We start from the raw sequence: 25,344 nt of genomic DNA, 5'->3' as shown, positions 1-25,344 counted from the left end.
CTTCCCGGACCAGGGATTGAACCCGTGTCCCCTGCATTGGCAGGCGGATTCTCAACCACTGCGCCACCAGGAAAGCCCCTGTATATTAACTTTTATAGCTATAAGTCATATATGTTCTTTGTTTTAAAATAGACATTATGGACTGCTTTAAAGAAGAAAAGAAACATTATCTAACATCCTTTTTCGATAATATAGCCCCTGTTAACATAACTCAATGCTTTTTTTGTACACTTAACATAATGACAGTTTTCTTAAAAATACATTGCTTTTTAAGGGCATATGATTTTATTAATTTGTTGAATTTTCTCAACAATCACCAGTTTATTAGTTGTCCAAAATGATGTTTTTGGTAACGTGAAGATTTATGTGACATATCAGAAATGTAGTAGACAAATGGACAAATGTTTTTCCATAAAATGGTCACAAACTTTATATTGAAATTCAGTAATATTGTATTCCAACACAAATAGGTCCTTTGCTACCTTATGCATCCATATACATAAAGCATACTACTCAGATTTTTAATGAAAGCTTTTGTGCAGATAACCTGGATGGTCTCCTATTATTAATGCTATTTCTCTCTTTTTTTCCTTTGAGCTCATCGTAGTCATTAGATTCTCTTAATAGATAATAGATTTGTTCAATCTTGTTAAATGGTCATTATTTTATTTTGAATGTGTATCTCAAGCCAAATAATTCTTTAAACCCTTCATTTCTGAAACTTTAGCTTGGGTGTCCTCAGGAAGAGAATAGTCTTCATCACAAAATAATTACCACTCCCTGATCTACTTTCTGGTACATGGATGAATACTCATGTTGAGTCTGGCATCTAAATTAAAGTTTTTTGTTTTTGTTTTTGTTTTTTGTGGTACGTGGGCCTCTCACTGTTGTGGCCTCTCCCGTTGCGGAGCACAGGCTCCGGACACGCAGGCCCAGTGGCCATGGCTCACGGGCCCAGCCGCTCCACGGCATGTGGGATCTTCCCAGACCGGGGCACGAACCCATGTCCCTTGCATTGGCAGACGGACTCCCAACCACTGCACCACCAGGGAAGCTCTAAGTTAAAGTATTTTTAATAATTCAAAGTGTAGGGCATTATAACTAATAATTAAGAATAAGTTTTCATAATTCTACATTGTTTTGTGTTTAGTAATTCATATCATAAACTGTAGAAACATTCCTATCAGAAATCACAAAAGCAAATCGTTAGCTGATTTCCTTTTTATGATCTTCTAATACCTTTCAGTTTTAATATTTTATCCAACTATGACAATGAGGTGAATTTACTTCAAATGTTATCTTTTAGTGTTTTTGTTTGTTGCACGGTATTTTATGTAAAATGAAATCTACCAATTACAATTTGATGAGTTTGATAAAGGTATATAATGGTAAAACCACCCCCCCAATCAAGTTTTAGAGCACTTTCATCACCTCAGAAAGTCCCCTTGCTATAGCAGTCAAGTAAATATTATTTTTCTTACTATTATTTTTAAATTTTTTCAGACCTTAGTCAGCCTGGAAGAGTGGGACCCCAAATAATAGAACACCGCTTGGAAAACAAAATTTGTGTCTTATGAGATATTCTAGACCAGGGCTCGCAAACTTTCTTTAAAAGGACAGATAATAAATAATTTTGGCCATGAAGTCTCTGTCACAACTACACAAATCTATTGTTTTAGTGAAAAAGCAACTACAGACACTATTTCAACAAATGCGTGTGGCCAGATTTGGTCCACGAGATGTAATTTGCCAACCCATGCTCTAGACCTTTTGAAATTCAGTTTTTCTTATTAATATAACCAATGAGCTGGTAAAACAACATTTTCAAAGGAATATATTAGTTAATAAAATAATTTGTAGCATTTTAATTTAGCACACTTGTCTTTTAGAAGTTATTATTTCTGAAAATGTCCAAGATATGTGTTATTCCAAAAACCTGCCAAGTGTAATTAGAATAAATTAATGTTGTCGAACTTTTTGTGTAGTTAACAAAGAGTTAATGAAAAAAAGAGTAGTTAAAATTAGTATTAGTACCAAAAACTGAAAAGTAAATTGTAGATCCTAAATCATGGCACTAACCTACAAAAGTTCTACAAATGTTGACATATGTCATATTGTATTTTCTTGTAATATTGCTGCTGTAAACAGCATAGTTATTTGTTTGTTTTTTAATGAATAATCTACCTGTGTTTTGTGAGTGTTTCATAACCATTTGAAGAGTCTTACTAAATCCTGAGGGTTTGAGAGCTTATCATGGAAGAAGAACACTTTGGGCTAATTGAGCATACCTACAGACTAGGCTGTGATTAGAGCACTTTTACATGTTGGAGTTTTAACCTCTGAACATATGGCCTTTGTCATATGTATCTTTTCTTTGCTACGAAATCCAACTTTATAATGTTATATTGTCTTTACCAAACCATTTTTAAGTTACAACCTAGTAATACTGTAAAAAAAAATCAACCTGAAGTTACTAATTCACACATTGAGGAAGAATGGGTTTATCATAGGAACTAGGTAAAGTCAGTAATTTGTAATAGAAAATAGTCATTTGTGACTTCATGATAGAAACATTGCAAAAACTGGATGTTAACAAGAAAAAGTGTTTTGGGAAAAAAGTGTTACATAAGATGGCTTACCTTTTTACTTAAAAGTGAGAAATGTGTAAAGTTGCCATTTTTTAAGACAAAAAACAAGTTTATAGAAAATGATATAGTGTAAAGGATATGTCTTTTAAAAGGTCTATGGGGCTTTTTTTTTGTTTTGAAGACTAATTCCCTTGAAATTTATTTTTAGAAATATATACTGCATTTGTTCATAACATTTGATGTAGTGTCATCTTTAATGACATGTTAATACATTTAGAGTCATTTAGTGCCCATGAGGTATTGTCTCATACTTCTGGATTTCAGTATACAATCATGATTTCAAAGATGAATCAATCCATACATGTACTAAATTTTACTTAACCACCAGACATATATTTCAAGTATAGTTACCCCTTTGTGCTCCTTTAATGAACTGTTTAATGAAGGAATGAGAAGGATCAATAAAAGAATGGATAGCAAAATAGAGAGGAATTCATGATTCCGGAACTCACATTTGGTCTGAAGAAAGTTTCTAAATTTAAAATGCCTTCAGTTACATTGTAAGATTTCAAATAAAGCTTCACTGGTGAAGATAAATGCCTTGAAGAACAAGTTATTTGGACTGACAAGATGGGGATATTTAAAGTATATTTAACAGATTCTAAAAAGGACATGTGCTTCAGATGTTAGGTTTCTGTCTTTAATTCTTAAAGGATAAGACAGTTGTCTAGTGGAGCACAAGATGAGTTTACATTTTATTGCTGACAGCTCTTTTAAAACCATGGCAGTCTTCTGGGAACACTCTTGGTCCTCTCAAATTCAGCATGTGTGATGTTTGCTGACAAGTGAGGATAAATAGATTGTCAGGCTGCTGATTCTGAGTTCGAACTTCTCAAAATCTACCTGATAGTCTTACCTCCGTTAGTTCTTAGTTATTTAGAGCAGCATGCCTTCATGTGGTTACACTGGATATAGAAATGAAACCTTTATTGTATGAATTGTAAAAATTTAAAATAAAATCCTAACTGCTTGGGCAGTCTTGACACTTTCATCTGAGGGAACTCTATTCTAAGTATTATACTTGCAAAAGCATGTTTCCCTTCAAGGAAGATTTTTTGTTTTTAACTTCAGAACTGCCTGATGATTCACATTACTCATGCAAGCTTATCCTCTGTCTTAGTAGCTAAACTGGTTATTATGCAGACAAGCGAGGGCTTTAGAAGGCAACTTGGTTGTAGTGGTGAGAATATTTAAATAATAGTTTATTTCAGCCTGCTCTACCCAGTCATTAACTCACTGCTGCCAGCCATCAGTTTCCCCGCACCAGGAAAGCCTGTCGTTTACAAACCATGACTATTTTAGCACCCACGCTATAAAGTATAAAGAATACATACGCTGAAATCTTCCAGCGGAGGCGGAAAAGGGGGAGGGGGTGCTAAGACTGCACAGGGCTGGATTAGGGCTTATTTGACCCCTTTTCTTTCTCTCTTTTAAAAACAAGTATTTTTGTTGAGTAGGTAACATGCGCACAACAGTAATAGATATTTCCAAGACTACAAAATGGGAGTATAGTGAAAATTGTATCCTTCGCCTTCCTGTTTCCTTGTTTCTTTCCCCACTGTCAGGTCGCCTTTGCCTGTTTCTTACATCTCTTTTCAGATACATAATATGCATGTATCAGCATGTTTCTTTTTATGCAAATAGTATATATCATGCCCACTGTTCTTTATTTTGCCTTTTCCCTTAGCAGTATATTATAGTTGGTTCCATATTAGTACATACAGATTTAGTGGCCTCATCGGCTGCATTTTGAAGCTGTACCATAATTTATTTAGCTATTTTCCTCCTGGAATTTGTGGTTATTTTTGGTCTTTTGCTATAAACAATGTCACAATAGGTATCCATACACATAAATCTTTCTGTGTATAAATATAGGATAAAGGTGCCATTGATCACTTTCTGAAACTTCTGAAACACACCCAGTGACTTCCAAGTTCAGTCCAACCAGCCAGCTTGGTGAACATATTACTCATCCTGTCTAGGCTGGTCCTGGGGACTTTCAAGAATCAGACATGGTCCCTGCCTTAAATAAGGTAATATCACTCTCCAGTGACTGTGATGCTTCAAGGTAAAGTGCTGGGTGACAGATCAGAGGTGCAGCAGAATCTTGTGGAAATCCACAGCAGGGCGGAATGACTTCTGATCTTGGGGATCAAAGAAGAATTTGAGGATGGGTTGGAATTAGAATTCCATGTGGGAAGTGGCAGAGGAGGCATGGGGAGAGGGTTCAGGAAGCGTGGGTGCACCAAAGCACATGCTGGGTGTACTGCCCTCCACACAGGGCCTCCTCATCATATTTGCCATGTGCCAGGCCCCCACCTGCCTCAGAATGCGGGCGCTTGCTGTGCCTTCTGCCTGTAATACTTCACCAAGATTTTTTGATGGCTTGCTCCCTTTGCAGGGATGCCCACAGGTCATCAGGGCTCCTCACTGTGGGCTCTGGTTATTTGCCCGTGCCCTCCAGGTCTTGTCCTGTCGTGTCAGAACCTGGCGCCTCATGTTCCTGCCCTCTGCTCTTCCTCTCAGTGCCACCATGTAAAAGTGTCTCTCATGATGGCCTTTGGCACAGCTGGCTCCTCCCTGGTGACTGGCACTGCCACAGCCATTCTGGCCTCCTTTGCCATCTGCTCAGGGGCAAAACAGGCCCTTCCCTTAGACTGCTACAATGCAGGCACCATCAGGGTATCATTTCCAACAACACTTATGAAAGTGGAGAATTTGGGGAAGGGCAAGGTAGTGTGGTACTACTCACTTCTGTTCAAAGTGGTTGGCTCAGAAGAGGATTGCTTAGCATTGGAGAGAGGGTTCTCTCTGTTCATCTCTTGCTCATCCCTCTCTCTGCCTAGGACTGGCTTTTCTCTCCCCCAAGTGAGTGTACCCCAGTGATGCTACCTGGAATTCAGGCCCTAAGGCTTCAGAAAGGAATTTCCCTCCTTGTGAGAATCTAAGTCTCCTGAGAGGTCTAATTTCAGATCTTGGGGTCCCCCTTGCATCCCCTAGCCACAGGACTGGGTGCTCTGACCTGCAGCCTCAATAAACGATCATAGCACTTAATATTTACACCAAAACACAACCAACAGTCCAATATCAGTAATCTCGGTAGGATTTAGACTTAAATGTTATTAAGTTGGGCTTAATTGGTCCTGTGCTTTGTAGGGTGAAGAATAGCTCTCACCACCTACCCTTTCTTCAGTCCTTTGGGTTCCTGAAAACCTCTGATCAAGAACTGGGAGAGGCATTGGTGCATTGTCTTTGTGTTCCTTGAGGCAGCAAACGTCTCCCTCAAATAAACTGCAGAGCCTCAGAAACCTATTAGCTCTGCCAAAACAGGCACCCAGTTTACATTAAACCCTTTGGTCTGTTTGAAGCATCCAGATGCAAGTTAATTTCACAGCCTTCCCCAGAACAGTGGGTAGGGACTTGCTTTACATTTATATAACAGAAATTGCCATTAAGTTGCTTTTCTTAGAATAAAGAAACAGTCAGCAGCTAAGGTAAATTCAGGTCTCTTCCTATCAGTAAAACTAAACAGCTGGAAGCTTTGAAATGAGTGTGTTTGTACTTCTGCTCATCAAGGTATTTTTAAAGAAACTCTCAGGTCTGGGCACACCTCTTTCTATGCTTAAGTTAACTCTTTGAGAGGCAGCTAAGGTGCCATGCAGAATAAGAGACACCTGCTATTGTTGTAGTTGGGATCTAAGCTGGTTTCACACATATAAGCACTTCAGTTCAAAGGCAGGGATTCCAGTAAGTAGAGGCAAATTGATCTCTTGTCTGAATGTGCTTTAGACAGTCTTGTCTAAGTCCTACATTTTACAAAAGACTCTGTTATATTGGGATGCAGAAGGGGTGGGACGTGATGGTAAGAAATGGGGCAATCATAAGAAATGATCATTGCTCATAGGGAGCTTATAATATAGATGGAGAGATAAACAGAGATAAACAGATGAATAAAACAGTTTTATATACTTACTGCCAAATGAGTTGAATAGAGAATGAGATGTGATATAAAAATTTGGATGAGAGATTGATTAATTCTTGAGGTTTCATTCATCTAAAAATTTTTTTTAAGATTTATTTATTATTTTATTTATTTTTGGCTGCGTTGGGTCTTCGTGGCGGCACGCGGCATCTTTTTGTTGTGGTGCGCGGGCTCTTCCTTGTGGTGCGTGGGCTTCTCTCTAGTTGTGGTATGCAGGTTTTCTCTTCTCTGGTTGTGGTGCGCAGGCTCCAGGGGGCATGGGCTCTGTAGTTTGCAGCACACGGGCTCTAATTGAGACGCACAAGCTCAGTAGTTGTGGCACATGGGCTTAGTTGCCCTGCGGCATGTGGGATCTTAATCCCCTGACCAGGGATTGAACCAGCGTTCCCTGCATTGTAAGGTGGATTCTTTACCACTGGACCACCAGGGAAATCCCCATCTAAATTTTAAATATCACATTAGATAAAGTTTGAGACATCATGGAGTTTGTTAGGAAAATAAGTTCATCACTTATATTAAGAACCAGTAGCTTGTATATTAATAGCCTTATGGTGTGGTATTATATTTTTATTTAACATATTTATGAACATCATAAAGAGATTAAAGCACTATATATATATATATATATATATATATATATATATATAGTGTTTGCTTCTTACCAAAAAAAAAAAAAAAAAAAGAATCAGGGGACTTCCCTTGGTGGTACAGTGGTTAAGACTCCACACTTCCACTGCAGGGGGCATGGGTTTGATCCCTGGTTGGAGAACTATGATCCCGCATGCTGTGGCAAAAAAAAAAAAAAAATCATGAGCTTTTAGGTAGTTTAATCTTACTTGCATTAGGTTTTAAAATTTTTTAAACCCAGAAACAGATTTTTCTATTGAAATCTGACACAAAGTCCCAAGCTGTAACACAGGTAAAAGTAGAGGTGCTCTGGATGAGGTGGATTTGGTTATTCATCCTGTTGGCCAGGATGACAAACCCGTGCCACCTGCTATGGGAACACTGTCTCAGGGGTTCATGATAGGTGCTGTTCTCTCTCTCTATGTCAGTCCAACAATAGACTCACTGTGGGCTGACGCCCTGCCAGGAGCTGGAGCTACCAAGGTGAATGACGCATGGTCCTCTTTCAGGGAGACTGCAGTCTTGTGTGGGGTGGGGGGTCGGCAGGGGGCTGATATGTAAATGAATGACTTGGGATGTCCATGCACTCTCAGGGCTGCTGTCATTCAGAGAACAGAGGAAGGTTCACTGCCTGGACCAGGGAGGGAGGGCAAATCAGGGAAGTTTCTGGAAGACTTGGCCAGAGTATAGGTGTGAAGGACATACAGGAATCCATCAGCTGAGTAAGGCATTCCAAGGAGTGAGACCATGTTGTGCAAAGAAACTGACATGAAATCAGATAATTACAGGTGATTTGATAGGCAGGTAAGAGTTGCCTGTGTTCTGTTCGATAACAGAACATAGAAAGGAAGGGGAAGAAAAAAGGCTGGAGTAATAATAGCAGGGAAGGTTATTTCTCAGAATTTGCACTTTCAGAATAAAGCCCAGAGGATCCATTAAGCTCTTTAGCAGAGGAGTGACCTGATCAGATGGTGTTTTAGTTTATGATAATAGCCAATATGTACTGTGTTATTATAGGCCAAGTGTAGTATTCATCCCTTTCCATGCATTTCTCATTTAATTACACAAATGCCCTAGGAGTCAGGTATGGTCATTGTATCAGGGATCCTAGAAGAAAACAAAGGGCAACTCAAACAGGGTGATTGAGGAGAGTTGGATGAAGGGACTATTTATGAAACTGTGGGCAGGTTTAAAGATGTAAAACCCCTCCAGGCTAGCAGTAGTGGGGAGCCTTTACCATTCTGCTCTGCAGGATTACGAGAGAAATAGATTCTGGAACCCACTGAGCAAGAGTGGTAGCCTTCCGGGACTTCCCTGGCAGTCCAGTGGCTAAGACTCGGCGCTCCCACTGCAGGGGGCGTGGGTTCCATCCCTGGTCGGGGAACTAAGTTCCCACCCACTTGCTGCACAGCGTGGCCAAAAAAAAAAAAAAAAAAGAAAGCGTGGTAGCCTTCCAAGGGAGTACTTAGCCACAGCCATTTTCCTGTCCAGCTGGGAAGGAGCAAAGGGTAAAAAAATACACCAACCTCACTTTTGTCCTTCCCTCTGATTTTTGGTCCTTGTGCCTCCCACCGGCCAAACTGCACTTGAGGCCAGGGGACCAACAACTCTGTAATTACAAGCTCATTAAGGTCAACAGAGAACAGGAAGGAGGAAGAGTCAAGAATGCATCAGGAGGGCTTCCCTGGTGGCGCAGTGGTTGAGAGTCCGCCTGCCGATGCAGGAGACACGGGTTCATGCCCCGGTCTGGGAAGATCCCACATGCCGCAGAGCGGCTGGGCCCGTGAGCCATGGCCACAGAGCCTGCGCGTCCGGAGCCTGTGTTCCGCAGCGGGAGAGGCCACAACAGTGAGAGGCCCACGTACCGCAAAAAAAAAAAAAGAATGCATCAGGAGAGGCAAATAGAGAATATCCAGCAAAGTTACCACATGCATTTCACATATGAAGCAACTAAAAGTCAGCTAGGTTAATCACTTGCCCCAAATCACACAGCTTGTAAGTGGTGGTCCCACATGAGCGCACAGAGGAAGCTCTTACAGGAAACTACGGGAAACTGTCTCTTCCTCAGACTATGGAAAAGGAATAGGAAGGGCAAACGTGGCAGCTGGGAAACCAGTGAGGAGCTCTTTCTAAGATTCAAGACCCAGAAGAGTAAGTATGAATGCCTAAAATGACAGTGCAGTGAGCACAAAAAGAAAGGAATGGATTTGAAACAGTAGAGGCAGAATGGATACAACTGTGGACCTCAACTTCCTTATAAAAATGATAATATAGAAGACAGACTGGCTTAGATTCTTTCCAACACAAAAGCTATATGACTCATCTCTGCAGTGATTTGATATATGTTTATTTCATGGAATTAATGTATCTTTGAAAATATTCCCCAGATGCTCAATATACCTCCTTTTGGAGATTTAAAGTTTATTTATATACTAGTAATGCCCAACTCCAGTATCAGGACAACCAAGATTGTCACCAGATGTCATAAAACATGTTTTTAAATCATCCAAATAAAGTTTAAAAATCATCAAAATAATGTTCATGTCTTTTAGTAGACATTTTCTTCTCATTATGATGTCTGAAATCCTGTACTGAGTACAGTGTTGAGACCCCAAACTATAACTTGACCTCTGTTCAAATAGTATGAAAAGAGAAAAGAAAAAAAGTAAAAGCATGGGAGAAAATAATTCACAAAAATTGGGCAACAACCATAAAATTTAAAAAATATCATAATGACTTAGCATGACCTAAACCTTTTTTTTCCCTTGAATTGGCTCAATGATTCCCTCATTAATTTGAACTGATTTAGTTGGACATTTACCCTTATAAAAACATAAAAACCTCTTAGTTCAAGTTTGAGCATAGTTGCCTATTTTCATCTCATGGAATATTTTAAAAATTCACTTCAGTAAGGACACCTCAGAAGAGCTTTTTCTTTAGGTGTTACTATTGTACATATCCTTCAGATTAGCTTTAACCACACCCAAGTTTGAGGTTTCTGGAAAAAAACAATGAGCCTTTGGGGTCCTGTAAGATAAAGAGCATCCCCCCAAAAAAACAACCGAATTCCTAGCAGTTACTCTCCAAGTTACCGCAGGCTTCTGGCTAACTACTCCGTTTCTGGGGCTACTGCTTTCTGCCAGCTTCCACTTTAAAACAGACAGACAAAGCAGCTGATAAGAACTGTTCTTATTTAAGCAACCAAACCCTAATTTGAAGGTTCCTGAGCATTTCTCTTTTCAAACTTCTCTTTTCCTCGAGGGCTTTTTGTCTGATTGTTCTATGAGGCCCTCTAGACAACATCAGTCATTTTCTCTTGAGTTTACTTATTCTTTTGGAACCTCCTTTCAGTAAAACCAGCTGTGTTTTCTCCTCACTTCTCTTTCCTATGTCCCCTGCCTCCCTGTCCTCACCCCATCCCTCTCCCTCTCTCATAAGACTGACCTGTCACTGTTCTGGGCTTTGGACCCACTCAGTCTATGCCACTGCCCATCTGGAGCCCAGGAGCATGTTTGTTCCCAGATGCCCAGTCTTTCTGGGGAAGCGGTGACACTGCCTGCATTCACATCTGGGCATAGCCACTTATTACTGTAGACCAAGGGGTAAATTAGTTTCCTGTCTGTATAATTGGGATACTAATAATTATATTACCTTCTAGGTTATTGCAATGATTAAATGACATCACACCTTTAAAACCCTTAGAATACCCAACAGATTGTAACTGCTCAAGAATTTCTCATCAAGTTTGCCTCTGTATTATAATCACTAGCATATTATCCAAAGATTCTCATATTTTTATATTACCTATGGTAAGACTAGGTAAGGGTATTGCCCCCGCCTCCTTTTTACAAAATTTTAGGTGGTTTAGGAAGGAAATGGGAATGATTGTCTCATAAAGTCTCCAAGAGGAACACTCACTCTGATTTATTATTTTTCTTCAAAGCTAAAAAAATTAATGAGCATAGGTTGTTATTTCGAATGTTATGTATGTATGATAATTTCATCTTTATACATTGGCTTCTTTCATATTAAGCACAAAGCATACCTCTGGCATAAAATCGTAATTATTCTTATTTTATTTGACCTAATTATAGTTACAGTTGTTCAGTAAATAATCTCTCTTTAACATATACAAATGCATGCTCATAATATCTTTGGTATATAAATACATATTTATAAGCAAATGGCCTAAAAGTTCTGAGTATTATGTCTTGATTTAAAACTTAGATTCTTATGATGAATTTAGTATGTTTTACCTTTAATTTTTAAAAACTGGAAACAAATCATCATGGATATGGAAATTCATAAAAATTTCCAATTTAGTCAGGTTATGAAATTCATTTTCTATATTGTGTTGTCATCTAGCATTGGAATAATAACTATGAGTTTCATTAACTGAGAAGCAGAAACTAGAAAATTAAATGTAAACCAGTGAACTGTGAAAATGCTGGTGTATTCATGTATACGCTCTTGAAAATGATTTTGCATTTTTCTGCTAATGCAGATGTGATGTGATGGGATCAGTGAGGTGGAATTATTTACTTAAAAGGGCTTTTTAAGAACTTGAGCATATATGATCTTCATACATTTAATGAACAAGGTTCTTAGTAATATTTTCTTAGGATCACTGAGTTTTAGTACCTAGATGGACTTTAAAGTTTCCTGAGTCTGACCCATGGGTCAACAAACTTAAAGGCCAGATACTAAATTTTGTAGCTTTACATGTTGTACTACTCAACTCTGCTGCTGAGCACAAGAGCAGCCATAGACAATACGTGAAAGAACAGACGTAGCTGTGTTCCAGCAAAATTTATTTACAAAGACAGGTAGCCAGCTCATAGGCCGTAGTTTGATGACTCTGATCTCAACCCCCTTATTTTACACATAACATAAGCAAGAGAGCTTAAGTGACTTAATCAAGGAGACACAACTAACTCGTTAGTGTCAGAACGACTGTCAGGCATTTCCTTTTTTTCTTATCACAAGTCTTCTAATATGCAGACTACTGCTCTGGTAGCAAAAGCATGTTCCTTATGTGGTAGTCAGCCAAAGAATTCTAATTGGTCTTACCACCACTCCTATTAATTTCATGTAAAGCAGTATTTCCCAGAGGAATATATTGTTTTTATCTTCTATGCAAAATAGAAAATAAAGTCTTTCTATATAAAAAAATTTAATTCTTTGAAAATTTCCTTTCTTGTTTAGAATGTCTTTATTAAAATATTTTGATCATTTCTGTTATTTCAAATGAAAGATATTAAAAAAGTACCCTTGAGGATAGACAGAAGTTAGGCATAATTTATTAACTTAAAAAATTCAAAGGTCAGGGCCTCCCTGGTGGCGCAGTGGTTGAGAGTCCGCCTGCCGATGCAGGGGATACGGGTTCGTGCCCCGGTCTGGGAGGATCCCATATGCCGCGGAGCGGCTGGGCCCGTGAGCCATGGCTGCTGAGCCTGCGCATCCGGAGCCTGTGCTCCGCAACGGGAGAGGCCACAACAGTGAGAGGCCCGCGTACCACAAAAAAAAAAAAAAAAAAAAAAAAAAAAAAAAAAAAAAAAAAAAAAATTCAAAGGTCAGAGCATATATATGCTTATATAAAAATATAAGATCAGAACAAAATAAAATATTGCCTTAACATGTTTTAATGTCTTCTGGACTTAATTTCATTTTAATTAGAGTTTGTTTTCAGAGATTACTCTTATTCAGTTGAAAGATTCTGACAAATGCCAGTCATAACATATTAAAGGGATTTTTATATCCTGTAAAGAGTAGCTTCTGTTAAAGTAGAAGTCTGGACAGAAAAAAAAAAAAAAAAGATGTTTCATTTAAAGGAAAGAAAAGGAGGTTATAATTGTTATCTCAAAACTTTTTTTCCACTTTAAGAAACACCATGTGATATTAAGTGTATAAAAAACATAGGCCTGTCCCTAAAATGCTCACATTTCCTGCTTTCTATTATGGCAAATATGGGGCAAGAGGTTTGGAGGATGCTAACAGGGGAGGATTGGGCATTCAAGTCTTTTATTATTCACATTGAAGAGTGTTCCAATTAAACTTTAATTTTCAGTAAAATTAATCTCAATAAATGTAGTTCATTTATTGTCTAGGATGTATTTCAAAATTGATAACTTTTTGCCGTGGACAGACCTGAGGCTAGTGTAATACTCTAGCAAGAGATGATGAGGAGGAAGAAAAGAGAGCAATTATAAAGTAAAATCCATTGAATTTTTTAATTTTTTAAGTGAAAGTGAAACTGTGCAACTCAGATTGGGACTTGAACCCACGCTCTTTCAACTGAGATCACACACCTGGTCTCAGGACTTAATGAAGTTCAGGTTCTTGATCTCTCATCGCAGAGAGAAGTCAGTGAGAGACAAAGTTGATAGGTAGGAAGTAGATTTATTTCGAGAGAAACACACCCCACAGACAGAGTATGGTCCATCTCAGAAGGGGAGAGCGGCCCAGGGTATGGGGTTGTCAGTTTTTATTGGGGTGGGTAATTTCATAGGCTAATGAGTGGGGGGAGTATTCCAGCTATTTTGGGGAAGGGGTGGGAATTTCCAGGAACTGGGCCACTACCCACTCTGACTTTTAGAGTCAGCCTTGGAACTGTCATGGCACCTGTAGGTGTATCATTTAGCTTGCTGATGTGTTACAATCAGTGTATACTGAGGCTCAAGGTCTAGTGGAAGTCAACTCGTCTGCCATCTTGGACCTACTTGGTTCTAATCAGTTTATGTCGTGTCCTTGGGCTATGTCATTCTTTTAAAGGGTGTGCCCTGCCCCCTTCCCTCCTGTTTCAAAAGGAGCCTATAATGAAACAAGACTTCCGGCTTTGGTGAAGGGATGGATGGTGATGTTTAGTGGTGAGTTATAGAACACTGGAGGGCATAGTAACGGTTGGAGAATTGGGGACAATAAAAATCTTAAAGATATATATGGAGGATCTAAGTTGACATTTTTTGTTTAGAAATCTAAAGTTTTAGGGGAAGATTGATAGTAGAGATACATATTTGGGATCTTCAGCAGACAGATAGTAACTGAACACATGGTAGTAAATCAGATCCTCCAGGAAAACTTGTCAAGTGCAGAGGCAAAAGGTTAAAGCCAAAACTCTGGACAACATCAGAAGAAAATGCTTTTTTGTTTTGTTTTGATTGATACACTGTAAGAGCAGCAATAATGAATTTTTAAAAATAGCTTTAGCACATCATCAGATACTTAATGTAAACCCTCTAGGAGGGAGAGGACACCATTAAAAATGTCTATTTAAAATAAATTCCAGACCGGTTCTCAGGACTGCGGAATGGGAAAGAAATATAAAAGCCTTCCTCTGCCCTTACTCCGTGGACTAGCTCACGGAATAGAGAAGTCTTCCCCTTTTCAGCCTGACAGCCTAATGGTAAACTGTTACCCAAGTATGTCATGTCTGTGTGGAATCAAGTTGTGAAGAAAGGAGCCCCTTTCCTAGAAATATTGATTTTGCGATTAAGAGCAAGATACTCTTTTTCTGATCATTCAGTTTGGGGAATGAGGTAAGATGAGAGAGACATGTGGGAGTTGCTCTAATATAAAATACAAAACCACTGACAAGCACAGAACAGTGGCACATCCTCTGGAAAGACTGAAGTGGTGAGAGATATTCCTTTATATTGTATTTTAGTTGGCTTTCGCAAGTCCATCTACCTTTTGCCATTATTCCACTTAATTCAAAAGAAACAAGTCAGTGTTGCCAGTTCTTCCTCAATTCCTTAGTCAAAGCAAAGATATGGGAATTAGTATTCTTGGACCCCAATGCTAGTTTTAGCAATTTTCTCCATAGTGTCAGAGGGATAACTCAAGTCTCCAACCAATGTTACTACCTGCAAAAAGGATGCATTAGAATTTGAAAGAATAATTAGATGTGCATAGAATAGGAATCTAATGAACATGAGTGTACAGCTAAAAGAACTTTTACTGTTTGGGGAACCTAAAACAGTTTATTAGTAAATTGCATTTGACCCTGGACTCACAGCATATTCCCTGTATTAACGATGCAATTGGCCATAGAGACTTGTGGTTGGGATCCGGTGGTTAGTGGTTGTAACTTGTGGTTAGTGCGTGTAGGACATCCTCATCCCTATGTCTAGAGAGGAATTGGGTAGACCCAGATCTGAAGCCCACAGACAAGTATGAGCTGGAGATAAAATCTTAAGAGAAGTCACCTAGGGATGACAGTTAAAACATAGCATTAGCCACAGTTACCCACAGAGTGTATACATTTAGAAAGCACTGGTTTAAATGTATAACTCTAGACAAGTCCAGCAGTTATGGGGCAGATAGAGGAAGATTCCAGAAGCAGACCAAGTCACTCCTATTATCTCTTCCATAACTAAGAAGTCAGGGGAGTAAATTTAAAAGAATGGGAGTGGTCAAATGTATCCATTGCAGCTGAGAGAACTTTTAAGATAAGGTCTGAAGAATCTCCATTGGTTGGCGCTGAAGGGCTGGTCTTCTGAAGGCAAATGTTGGAAGAACTGTCACATGATTTACTTTGTGTCCCTGCCAGAGGTTAGAACCAGGCTCAGGGTGGCAGCAAAAGTTAGACCATCTTATAGAGATATGAAAAGGAATTCTTTCCTTGGGTAAGAGGTTACCTGTAAAGCTTCTTAACTCTTCTGGAAATCTAAGATTCTACTATGCTAGCTAGAATCAAGGTTGTCCAACTTTGAGTAATTGGCAAGAGGGCTTGAATGATAGGATTTTTTACTCCGCTCTTAGGGTCTTTCCTTAGTTAGAAGTGGTAACATCTTCAAGTTGGATACTCTGAATCGTTAGGCAAGCCATTTTAGGTGCCCTAAGGAACATGCACCCTTTCATATGTACACACTCAGCCAAAGCAACAGTGTATAAATAACCTATACTCATCTAGTTAGCATTTCACTTTGCTTTTTGACTCTTAATTCAAACTGAACATTAATATAAGAAGTTTTGATAATAACCCATGAACTTCATCCTTTTTAGAAGGTATTGTAGCTCTCTTCCTGTAGTGTAACCATGGCAACTGACAAGGAACAGAGAAAGAAAGCTTTCACACATGCTGTGCTAATTAATCCTGTCCTACAGTTTTCCTTCAGCCAGAGGATGCAGTTTAATAAACTTTGCATAGTGAGCATGTTTTGATGCATGAACTGTATAAATACATAGCAATATCTTTACTAAATATATTTATTTTAAAATGCAGTTGTATATTTCTACTTCAAGGTATACTTTTTTTTCTTTTGAGTCATTGTTTTAATAATGTGCTCCCTCCCGAAAGGTTTTGGGATTTATTTATCTTTTTAACTGAACAGAAATATTTTTAGGGTAAAAACCTTTTGTTTAACAATATACAGGACACTCTACAAGATTATGTTTTAATTGACTCTATTAAAGTGAGATGTGAAAGTTTTTCTCAAGTGATACAGAAGAATGTATCTTAAAAATATAATAACATGCTTCAATATGACACATTTACATGCAAACTACTTTAAGAAACTGTCTTAACACATTGAAGAGTTAGATATTGAAAACTCGTTTTCATTGTTGATTTGGGAAGTTGTGTGACCCAAGTGAATGGAGTTTGGGCAGTCCTTGACTGAAACATGAGATGGAGAAAAATAATGTAGATGAAGAGCTTTTCCTATTTATATTTTTCAGAAATATTTAATCAGTTTTACAAACTTATATTCAGAGTGGGCATAACTGACCTGAAGTCACATATCATTATTTAGATTTATACTATTTCTAGGTAATTTTGAGGTCTGGTTCTCCCTTTAAAACTGGGGGTATCACAATTTTCTATAACCAGTCTGGTCCTCTGAGCTGTCAAAGAAAATCTCAGATTCTTAACTTCTCCTATCCCTCTGGCCTAGCTTTCTGTCAACAGGGACTTGGCAAAACCAAGGGAATCCAGCCTGAATGTTTTTGGCATCCCATTTGCCTTGACAACAGCATATGGAACAAGTCCAAACCTACTTCAGGACTTGTTAGCTTATTAGCTCTTTAGTCTATCAAGAAACATGCTCATTTGAGGAACTAAACCTTTTGATGGGATTACTAAACTCTGGAAACACTTTACTGTTTTATCTGTTGTTCAGTTTTGCATGCTTTGAGGTAGGATAAGACCTTGCAGAGAAAAGGAGTAGAGGTTATTATGGAAATCTGTTATCAGAAATAGTTATTCTATTCATATGCAGAAAAGTTAGGGACAGTACATGTGTAGGTATGTTTGTGTGTGTATAATCTGTACATTTTAATATGGAATACTTATAAACATTAGTCAATTTATAATATGCCATTGTGTTGTTATAAAAACTGCATGGTAGGAAAAATCGAGTTATTGTAACCATAGTTGAACTAATTAGAAATTCATCTTCTCACCAGATGCTCTATTAATTTTAACATTTACATATAATACAGTAAAGGGAATACCAAGTGTTTAATAAACTGAGAAAAGTTATGTTCCTTAGTACTACATAAAAATTTAAATAATCAAAACATTAAAATAAATATGGTAGGTTCACTGTAAAAATGTTTATTCGCTTTGAGCATCACAGTGATAAATAATACTTTACACTTGTCATTAATGAACATACCCAGATAGAAAGCTATCACAGATTTTTTCTCTTAATAAAATAACATCTATAGATTTTGTGTTTTTTAAAGGAATTATGTATTAATTGTAGAAAACTTGGAAAAAGCTCAGAAAAACTTATTGACTTAAAAAACCAGATAATCTTGTATTCCAGAACTAACCACTAAGGTTATTCAAATATATTTTCCACCGGTCTTTTTTCAGTGCATAAATATTTATGGTTGTGAGGTCAAACTGCATGTAATTTATCACTTAACATTTTATTGTGACCACTTTCCCAATTTTTAAACATTCTTAGAAAACAATTTAATTTATTATATGGTATCTCATCATTTCCACATACCAGATTTATTTAACTGTTCCTTTATAATTATTTATTTATGTGGTTTTCAAATGAACCTCCTGAATAAGCATTTCTTAGTGAGTGTTTGACAGAACCCTGAAACCAAAAGAAGTTTTGGAAAAACCCTTTGAGAAAAGAGTCATATTCTCATCTTTCAAATTCACCGTACACATTAGAAAACTTAAGGGCACTGAGAAGTCTCACAGTATGGAAACCTGTTTTACTTTTTAAACCATCTTTTCTCAAAGGTATTTGACCTTGGGACTTTTCCTTATCACACTTATTTGTAACTCTCCGAACTAAAGTACCATGAGACATTCTTTGGAAAGTCCAGGAGATTTCTAAGCTTCTGCATAGTATCAAATGGTTTATGAATCGTTTGTTTACTCTCCTGGGATACTTTTTTTTAGATTCTTGGTGCTATATTAGCAAATATAAATGATTTATTGGTTATTAGCATGTATTTGAAACAGGTAGACCACAATATGCTTTCCCCAACCTTTCTAGTAACCTTGACATTGCATTCGTGATTCTGTATTATAATATAACATTTGACCTTTTAAAACTGTGAACATTCAAATTTAAATTCCCTTGTTTTATTAATGCCTATTAAACTTCTTTATGTTTCCTGTAACCCACAGGTCTTGCAAGAGCAAAATCCGTCCCTAGCCACACATACTCCAATGAAGTGGTTACCTTGTGGTACAGACCTCCAGATGTCCTCCTGGGCTCGACAGAATATTCCACCTGCCTTGACATGTGGTGAGAAATGGAGGCTTTACTCTAGCTAATTTATCTATAGTGCTTGGTCTGGGTCAAGCCTAGACAAACATCCTAACAGTCTGAATGAAGATTAATGGTGCTGGAGTGTTGGCCTGTGTGTGGCAATACCACTGGAGTTTTTGAAAACATAATTGGGAATGTTCCCTAATCAGGGACTCCCTTACAGATGGTGTCTGCTAATGGTTCTTGATGGACAGGGGCAGAGACATTTTTCTAGCTGTCAGTTTGGTGATTTTTCTCCCTAAGGGTCTTAATTGGTAGATTTATTTTATAACAAGGAAGTATATCTCTCCAAACAGCAGTATGGGTTGGAAGTTGTAGGAGCATGTTTAAATTCACAACAGAAATCAGATAAGTGGTCTGAAAATTTTGCTGTGACTATAAGGTACTAAATTTGATACAGTATACCCCTGAAGACTGTTGGTACCAATTATGCAAAATGAAATAAAATGATTACTTTTTAAAAATATCAGAGTAAGTTTAATTTCAATAGAGTCACAGTTTTACACAGTGGTTTAGCAAAACTTAAAAATCTATTATAGGAGGCCCAAAGACTGGCAAGGTTTAATGTGTAATTATTACTAATGATAAAGTATGATGAGTTTCCAGTCTAGTGTGATCTAAATCAAATAAGGGAATAACCTTCTTTTTAGCAATCAGAAAGGCTTAATAGTGAATGTTGAAAAGGTCATTTATTAATAGAAAAATCCCTTTTCTAGACACACAATTATGTTCAGAGTAAAACAGTTCACCTAGCACATGGCTATTTGATAGCATGAATCATCTTCCATGAATGATGATGCCCTACATACAGAATTCAGCTACATGTTCCCATAATGTTTATGACCTCAGTAAAGCTTCAGCATGTGTCATTTATCTTCTTGCCCTGTACTTACTTCACTGCTCTTCCCTAAATAATCTTGACTTTTAGTAAATTAGGCTGTGATGAGGCTTGGCTTCTTCCCTGATATTTTTTATCCAAACTTTCTTTCTTCCTTCCTTCCTCCCTCCCTCCCTCCCTCCCTTCCTCCCTCCCTTCCTCCCTCCCTCCCTTTCTTCCTTCGTTCTTTTCTTTCTTTTTGTCTGCGTTGGGTCTTCGTTGCTGTGTGCGGGCTTTCTCTAGTTGCAGCGAGCGGGGGCTACTCTTCATTGTGGTGCGCAGGCTTCTCATTGCGGTGGCTTCTCTTGTTGCAGAGCACAGGCTCTAGGCGTGCAGGCTTCAGTAGCTGTGGCATGTGGGCTCAGTAGTTGTGACTCATGGGCTCTAGAGCGCAGGCTCAGTAGTTGTGGTGCACGGACTTAGTTGCTCCGTGGCATGTGGGATCTTCTCAGACCAGGGCTTGAACCCATGTCACCTGCATTGGCAGGTGGATTCTTAACCACTGTGCCACCAGGGAAGCCCTGATCCAAACATTTTATGGAGAGAAAATAATCAAGTTCCTTGTGATGTAAGGTACAGTGTAGATTTACTTAATTTAGATTCCAACAACCCCTTAGGAATGGGATTTGGGCATCTGTAAAGCCACTGAAAATATATGCAACATTTTGTGTACACGTGGATATGTTTATTTTTATGTGGTGTAGATCTGTATGAGTTATAGAGTGTTTTTCTCTACGTTTTGAGAATGGAAATTCTAGATTGTTTTTCAGTGAGGTCAGTTAAGGACTCTGCTAATAGAACAGAGTTTGGAAATATTTGTGGCTTGGAGCCAGTTTTGTCTTAGTTGCTTGGCAGTGCAGTTAAGACTCTACCCTCAGAATGAGGAGAAGCTGTTTTTTATACACTAGTGGCTAATTTTTCCCAAACCTTTGAAAGTGCTCTTTAAAGTACAGAGAACCACATGGATTGGGACTTGCTAATATGTCTGTTTGTGATATATAGTGTTTGACTTCCAGTCTGTGCCTCTCCACTCGCCCTGCCCCGCAACCTTTCTGTGACATGTATGTGCTTGTTGGTGTCCATTCTCTTAAGGAAGAAGGCTTGGTTGCTTTCTGCCAATTTGCTATAAGCAGACACATAATGAAGCATAAGAAGAAGATGGTTATTTAAGTGGAAGGGAGGAAAACTGATATAAAATAATAGACCCCAAATGCCCTTTTGTCTGCATGCCAAGATTATTCATTGCCAAAAGCAAATAGTAAATGTGTTATGTTGGAGCAGTTTCCCATGCTTATTGGCTCTACATTTCTAAGCCCTAAAATCTGAGTTATGTCTATGCTATGCCTGTCACTCTGAATCTGCTTTCATTCCAAGCCATTTTCTAAAAGCCATTTTGTTATTTTCCTATAAGTCAGGTAAAACGTATGTATTCTTCCAGTTAGAGAAAAGTTCACAGGGCAATGATTTTTGCATAATTAGTGACCTTGATGCTGGGTATTCAAAGATCTAGAAATGGGACTATAATTGAGTCATGGCTCAGCTGCACCAAAGAGAAGTGCAAATATTAACCCATAGACAATAGCAGGGAGGCAGGTGGCAGTGGTTTCAGGCTATTTTTACAGTTCATTTACCATCCTGGGGCAGTAGGGTAGTAACTAAAAACTAACGATCCCTACACAGTGTTACAATTTCCACTTTTCTGTTTAAATAGCTTCGGGCAATAAAAATATTAATGAAGACACTTACTCATTAACATTGGCACCAAGTGATGGAATTCAGAGCTCTCCCTGTTATGATTTACTGCTCTAGGTCTCCAGCACGGTGGTGATGTATGAATATAGTGTGCAATTTGAGAACTCATCAAGAAAGATAGCTTTTGACACCTTTGTCTGCCTCCGTGAAGGAGGGTTTAAGCAGAGGAATCAAATTGGACTTTGTCTCGTGTATAGCTTCCCTTAATTCTTGGATTTTATAACTCTTTGAAAGTCAAGGCATAGGAAATCATCTTTAAGCTTCTAAACCAAAAAGGCTTATCAAGTACTGAAAACCACATTAAGAGAAGTGCAAATGTGAAAAGGAGCTTATCTGTGTAGTTCCTCCCTTGTCAAGGAGTTCTGCTCTAGCTGTCGAGGTCATTACTCTTAATAAGCCTTATATTCCTTTATAGAAGCTCATAAATATGTTTAGAACGGCATTTGTTTTCTAAAGCAGGAGGTCACTTGGGATTATTTTAAGGGATTAATTTTTAGCATCGTGACTAAGTTAATCTGTAGCTAATAAACATCTCATCATCACGGTGCCTTTGGGGGGGCACAATATATAGTGATACCACCTTGTGTCAATTCCAGTGCTCCCCAACATGGTGTGTAAAGAAGGATAGCATGTCAGTCTCTCCCTTTCATCATCTTTTTCAAAGCTAATTAACATATTAACTGTGCTTGTCAAAATGTGGGGCAAATCATTTATAAATAAACCTGTCAAATGTAATGAGATTGCATATTAAATCACCCCTTTCTCTATAGCATCTCTGATTTAAGATTAAAATTAATTTATTTAACATTGTAGCAGCTGGGTGGTTAGAAAAAAATTTCCATACCGATCTTGATATATAGAAAAACGTCTGCATCAAAATTGATTTTGCATATATCAGAGAAGAAATTGCCTGTTTATTGAGTATTATAAGGCCATTTAGCATTGCATTTTATTAAATCAGCCTAATCACCATACATTCTGGCAATGTAGAGTTCTGCCATCATCCGTAATGATCTCTCCTGAGCCAAGGAAATTTATGTAATAAAATAGTTTCCTAAGGACTCAGGCTTGTTTACCAGTGTTTTAAGAGAAAGAATCATAAATGGTCTTAAGCAATAGTAATAACAATGGTACCAATAATAGATACTTTTACTGAACACAAACTGTATTCTAAGTCCTCTTATGCATTTTAATTACTTACCTACTGTTCTATGATACAGTGAAAGAAAACAAAACCCGGGGAGACTAAATAAGAGAGTAAAGGTCATAGTTAGTAAATAGAGCTGACATCCAAACTCAGAGCTAACCCACTCCAAAGCCCTTGCTCCTTATAACATATTACATAATCTCTTAAGATGATTTATAAGCAGTTGTTTTTTAATTTTACTAGTAAAGTGATTCCAAAACACAAATAAGTAAAATACCTCTTTGAGAATTTAGGTTATGATCTGAGTCATGTTGGATCCTTTGCATATTTCAAACAAAGTGGGTAGCTTTCCCTCTCACACAACAGCCTTGCAGACTGCTTTCTCTCCTCACATCAATAGTCTACATTATATAATTTTATTCAGGGTGGAGTTTTTTTGAAATAAACTTAAGACATGAATCATTGGATTGAATACATTTTCATGAGACCAATATCTATACTGGCAAGTATTTTCACAGCTTCTAACCATTACTCATTTACCGCTTCTGCTAAAACAAATGTGTCCATTTAAAAGGGAATGCTAATAAAAAATGAGAATTTGAGTTCATGGGCTACATAAAATCATCTATCAACATTATTTAACATATTCTAATTAATCAGGTCATGAGACCAAGGAGGATTCAAATTAGTCACTCTCAAAAGTAACAACTCTTTAAGAGCTCTTGAAAGCTGCTCAAATAATACATGATCCGAATGACTTGCCAGTGTAGCCACTGACAATGCAATGGAACATGACAAAAGAAGAGGGATAGTCAGAAGGGTGTCTGGGGGACAAAAGCTGAGCTCCTGGTGGCAGCCGTACTTTCTGAGCCACTCCCACTACTGAAGTCCCTTAAAATTGTGATGACCATAGAGTATATTGTCCATACCAGGATACTTTTTAGAGTTAATAGTAATTCTGCTACGACAATAGGTGTAAAACAGGGATGTAACTGTGACATGTGGTCATCTTACTCATAAAGCACTGGAGCAATAATTTGCTAAATACTAGTAGTCAGAAGAGACAATGCATTTGAGTGCTTAATTCACACCGAAGGAGTGCTGGCTACAAACTATTCCTGTGGAAAACTTCTGTTACATTGCTTTATAACAAATCATCTCCAAAAGTACAGTTCTCTAATATTAGATTATTATGACATTATGGAGTGGCTGCCACAGTGCTACATTTAGTGATGGCTTTGGAATGCTGAAGGGAACCTGTTCTCTTATCCTATCAGAAGCTTAGAGTGGTTATGGTTATTACATCCCATGTTGTTTATCAGTGTGTGTTTGTGAGAGAGAGTGTATGTGTGTTTTCAATGGATGTGTTTGGTCACTTGTTAATGATGGGCTGGCTGAATCATAACATATAAAATGAGACATTGTATATGTAGTTTTCACTACTAAATATTTTTAAAACAAATAAAAATTCCCCCATTTGTATCAAAGTTGGCGAAGTAATTGGTTACCCACAACTGGTTTTTGGATAATTTTTAAATAGCCAATCACAATGACTAAGTTTCATGATACTAAGATAGCTCTTGGTATACTTAGCTGCCTCACTGCTTCATAGCTGCAAGAGATGGATAAATGCGGAAATTCTTTAAGAAATATATGACTCCATAAATGTTGAAAATAGTGTTCTTATTCGGCTTTTGGAACATCAACCAGCCAAGCTAAATATTTTGTATTTCTATTAAAGTATACAATCCAAGGGTGCTATAGAATATATCAAAGAAATAGAAGCTGTTGTATTTGGTTTTAGGGAGATTCACATACTGTCTATGTCTAGAGAATTAGAGAGAAATTTTGGCCCAGGATGTTCTCATCTTACGTGTGTGTGTGCACATGCACGTGCATTTAATTCGGAAATATATGTTAGTACTCAAGGTTTGGAGAGCATTGGATATTCACTAGTGCCTTTTATGTTTTACAAGTTGTGTATTTTTTCATGTAGCTATTGATTCTCTGATCATGGTAACTAACAGTGGTTTGCTGTATAAAGGAGGCCATGTTATGGTACAAAATATGTTGAAAGCCTAAATTAGGCTCTGCCACTCCTTACCTGTGTGAATTTAGTTGACCAAATCGCTTAACTATCCTTATCTTCAGTTTCCAAATCAGAAAATTTTGATAATTAAACCTATTTCAGATATAACTAGTTACTAATAGCTGCCACAATAATAACAATAACAAAAGTAGTAATCTCCTGCCTCACTCATTCTCATCCTCTAATCCTATTTCTCAGAAGTAACTACTACTTTCAACTCTTTTAGGATCTATCTCCACATGTCTTAAATAATTGTTTATATTGCTATCTCTAAGTTACTATTTTAGACATTGCTACTAAGTAGGTGTGTAGTAGACAAAGACTTAACTTTCTTCCATCAACCTTCCCCCAACTCCACCTTCATCTCATTCTCCCAATATAGAATCTGTATCACATTTTGAAATATTAATATGTAAATATTAATATTATTCATGGTGAAGTCAAGTAGTATTCATGATTATGTATTCTTTCTTGTATA

At 37.7% G+C, this 25,344-nt stretch overlaps 1 protein-coding gene across 4 annotated transcripts in view; it reads left to right on the top strand.

Annotated features, from left to right (window-relative positions):
* The window catches only part of CDK14 (cyclin dependent kinase 14), a gene marked incomplete at both ends in the record, with an annotated part of 523,336 nt that overhangs the window by 344,803 nt on the left and 153,189 nt on the right, over window positions 1–25,344 (top strand). For 3 of the 4 annotated variants that reach the window (XM_079710871.1, XM_079710873.1, XM_079710874.1), the window contains one exon: window positions 18,857–18,977. In XM_079710871.1, the coding sequence (XP_079566997.1) occupies window positions 18,857–18,977 (121 nt within the window). The remainder of the gene's footprint in view (window positions 1–18,856; window positions 18,978–25,344) is intronic. The other variant, XM_079710872.1, reaches the window with a different exon arrangement.

Source organism: Hyperoodon ampullatus, assembly GCF_949752795.1.
Source record: "Hyperoodon ampullatus genome assembly, chromosome: 9".
Classification (NCBI taxonomy): domain Eukaryota; kingdom Metazoa; phylum Chordata; class Mammalia; order Artiodactyla; family Ziphiidae; genus Hyperoodon; species Hyperoodon ampullatus.
The sequence above is the reverse complement of the archived record's forward strand: the minus strand, read 5'-3'. Positions and strand labels throughout refer to the sequence as shown.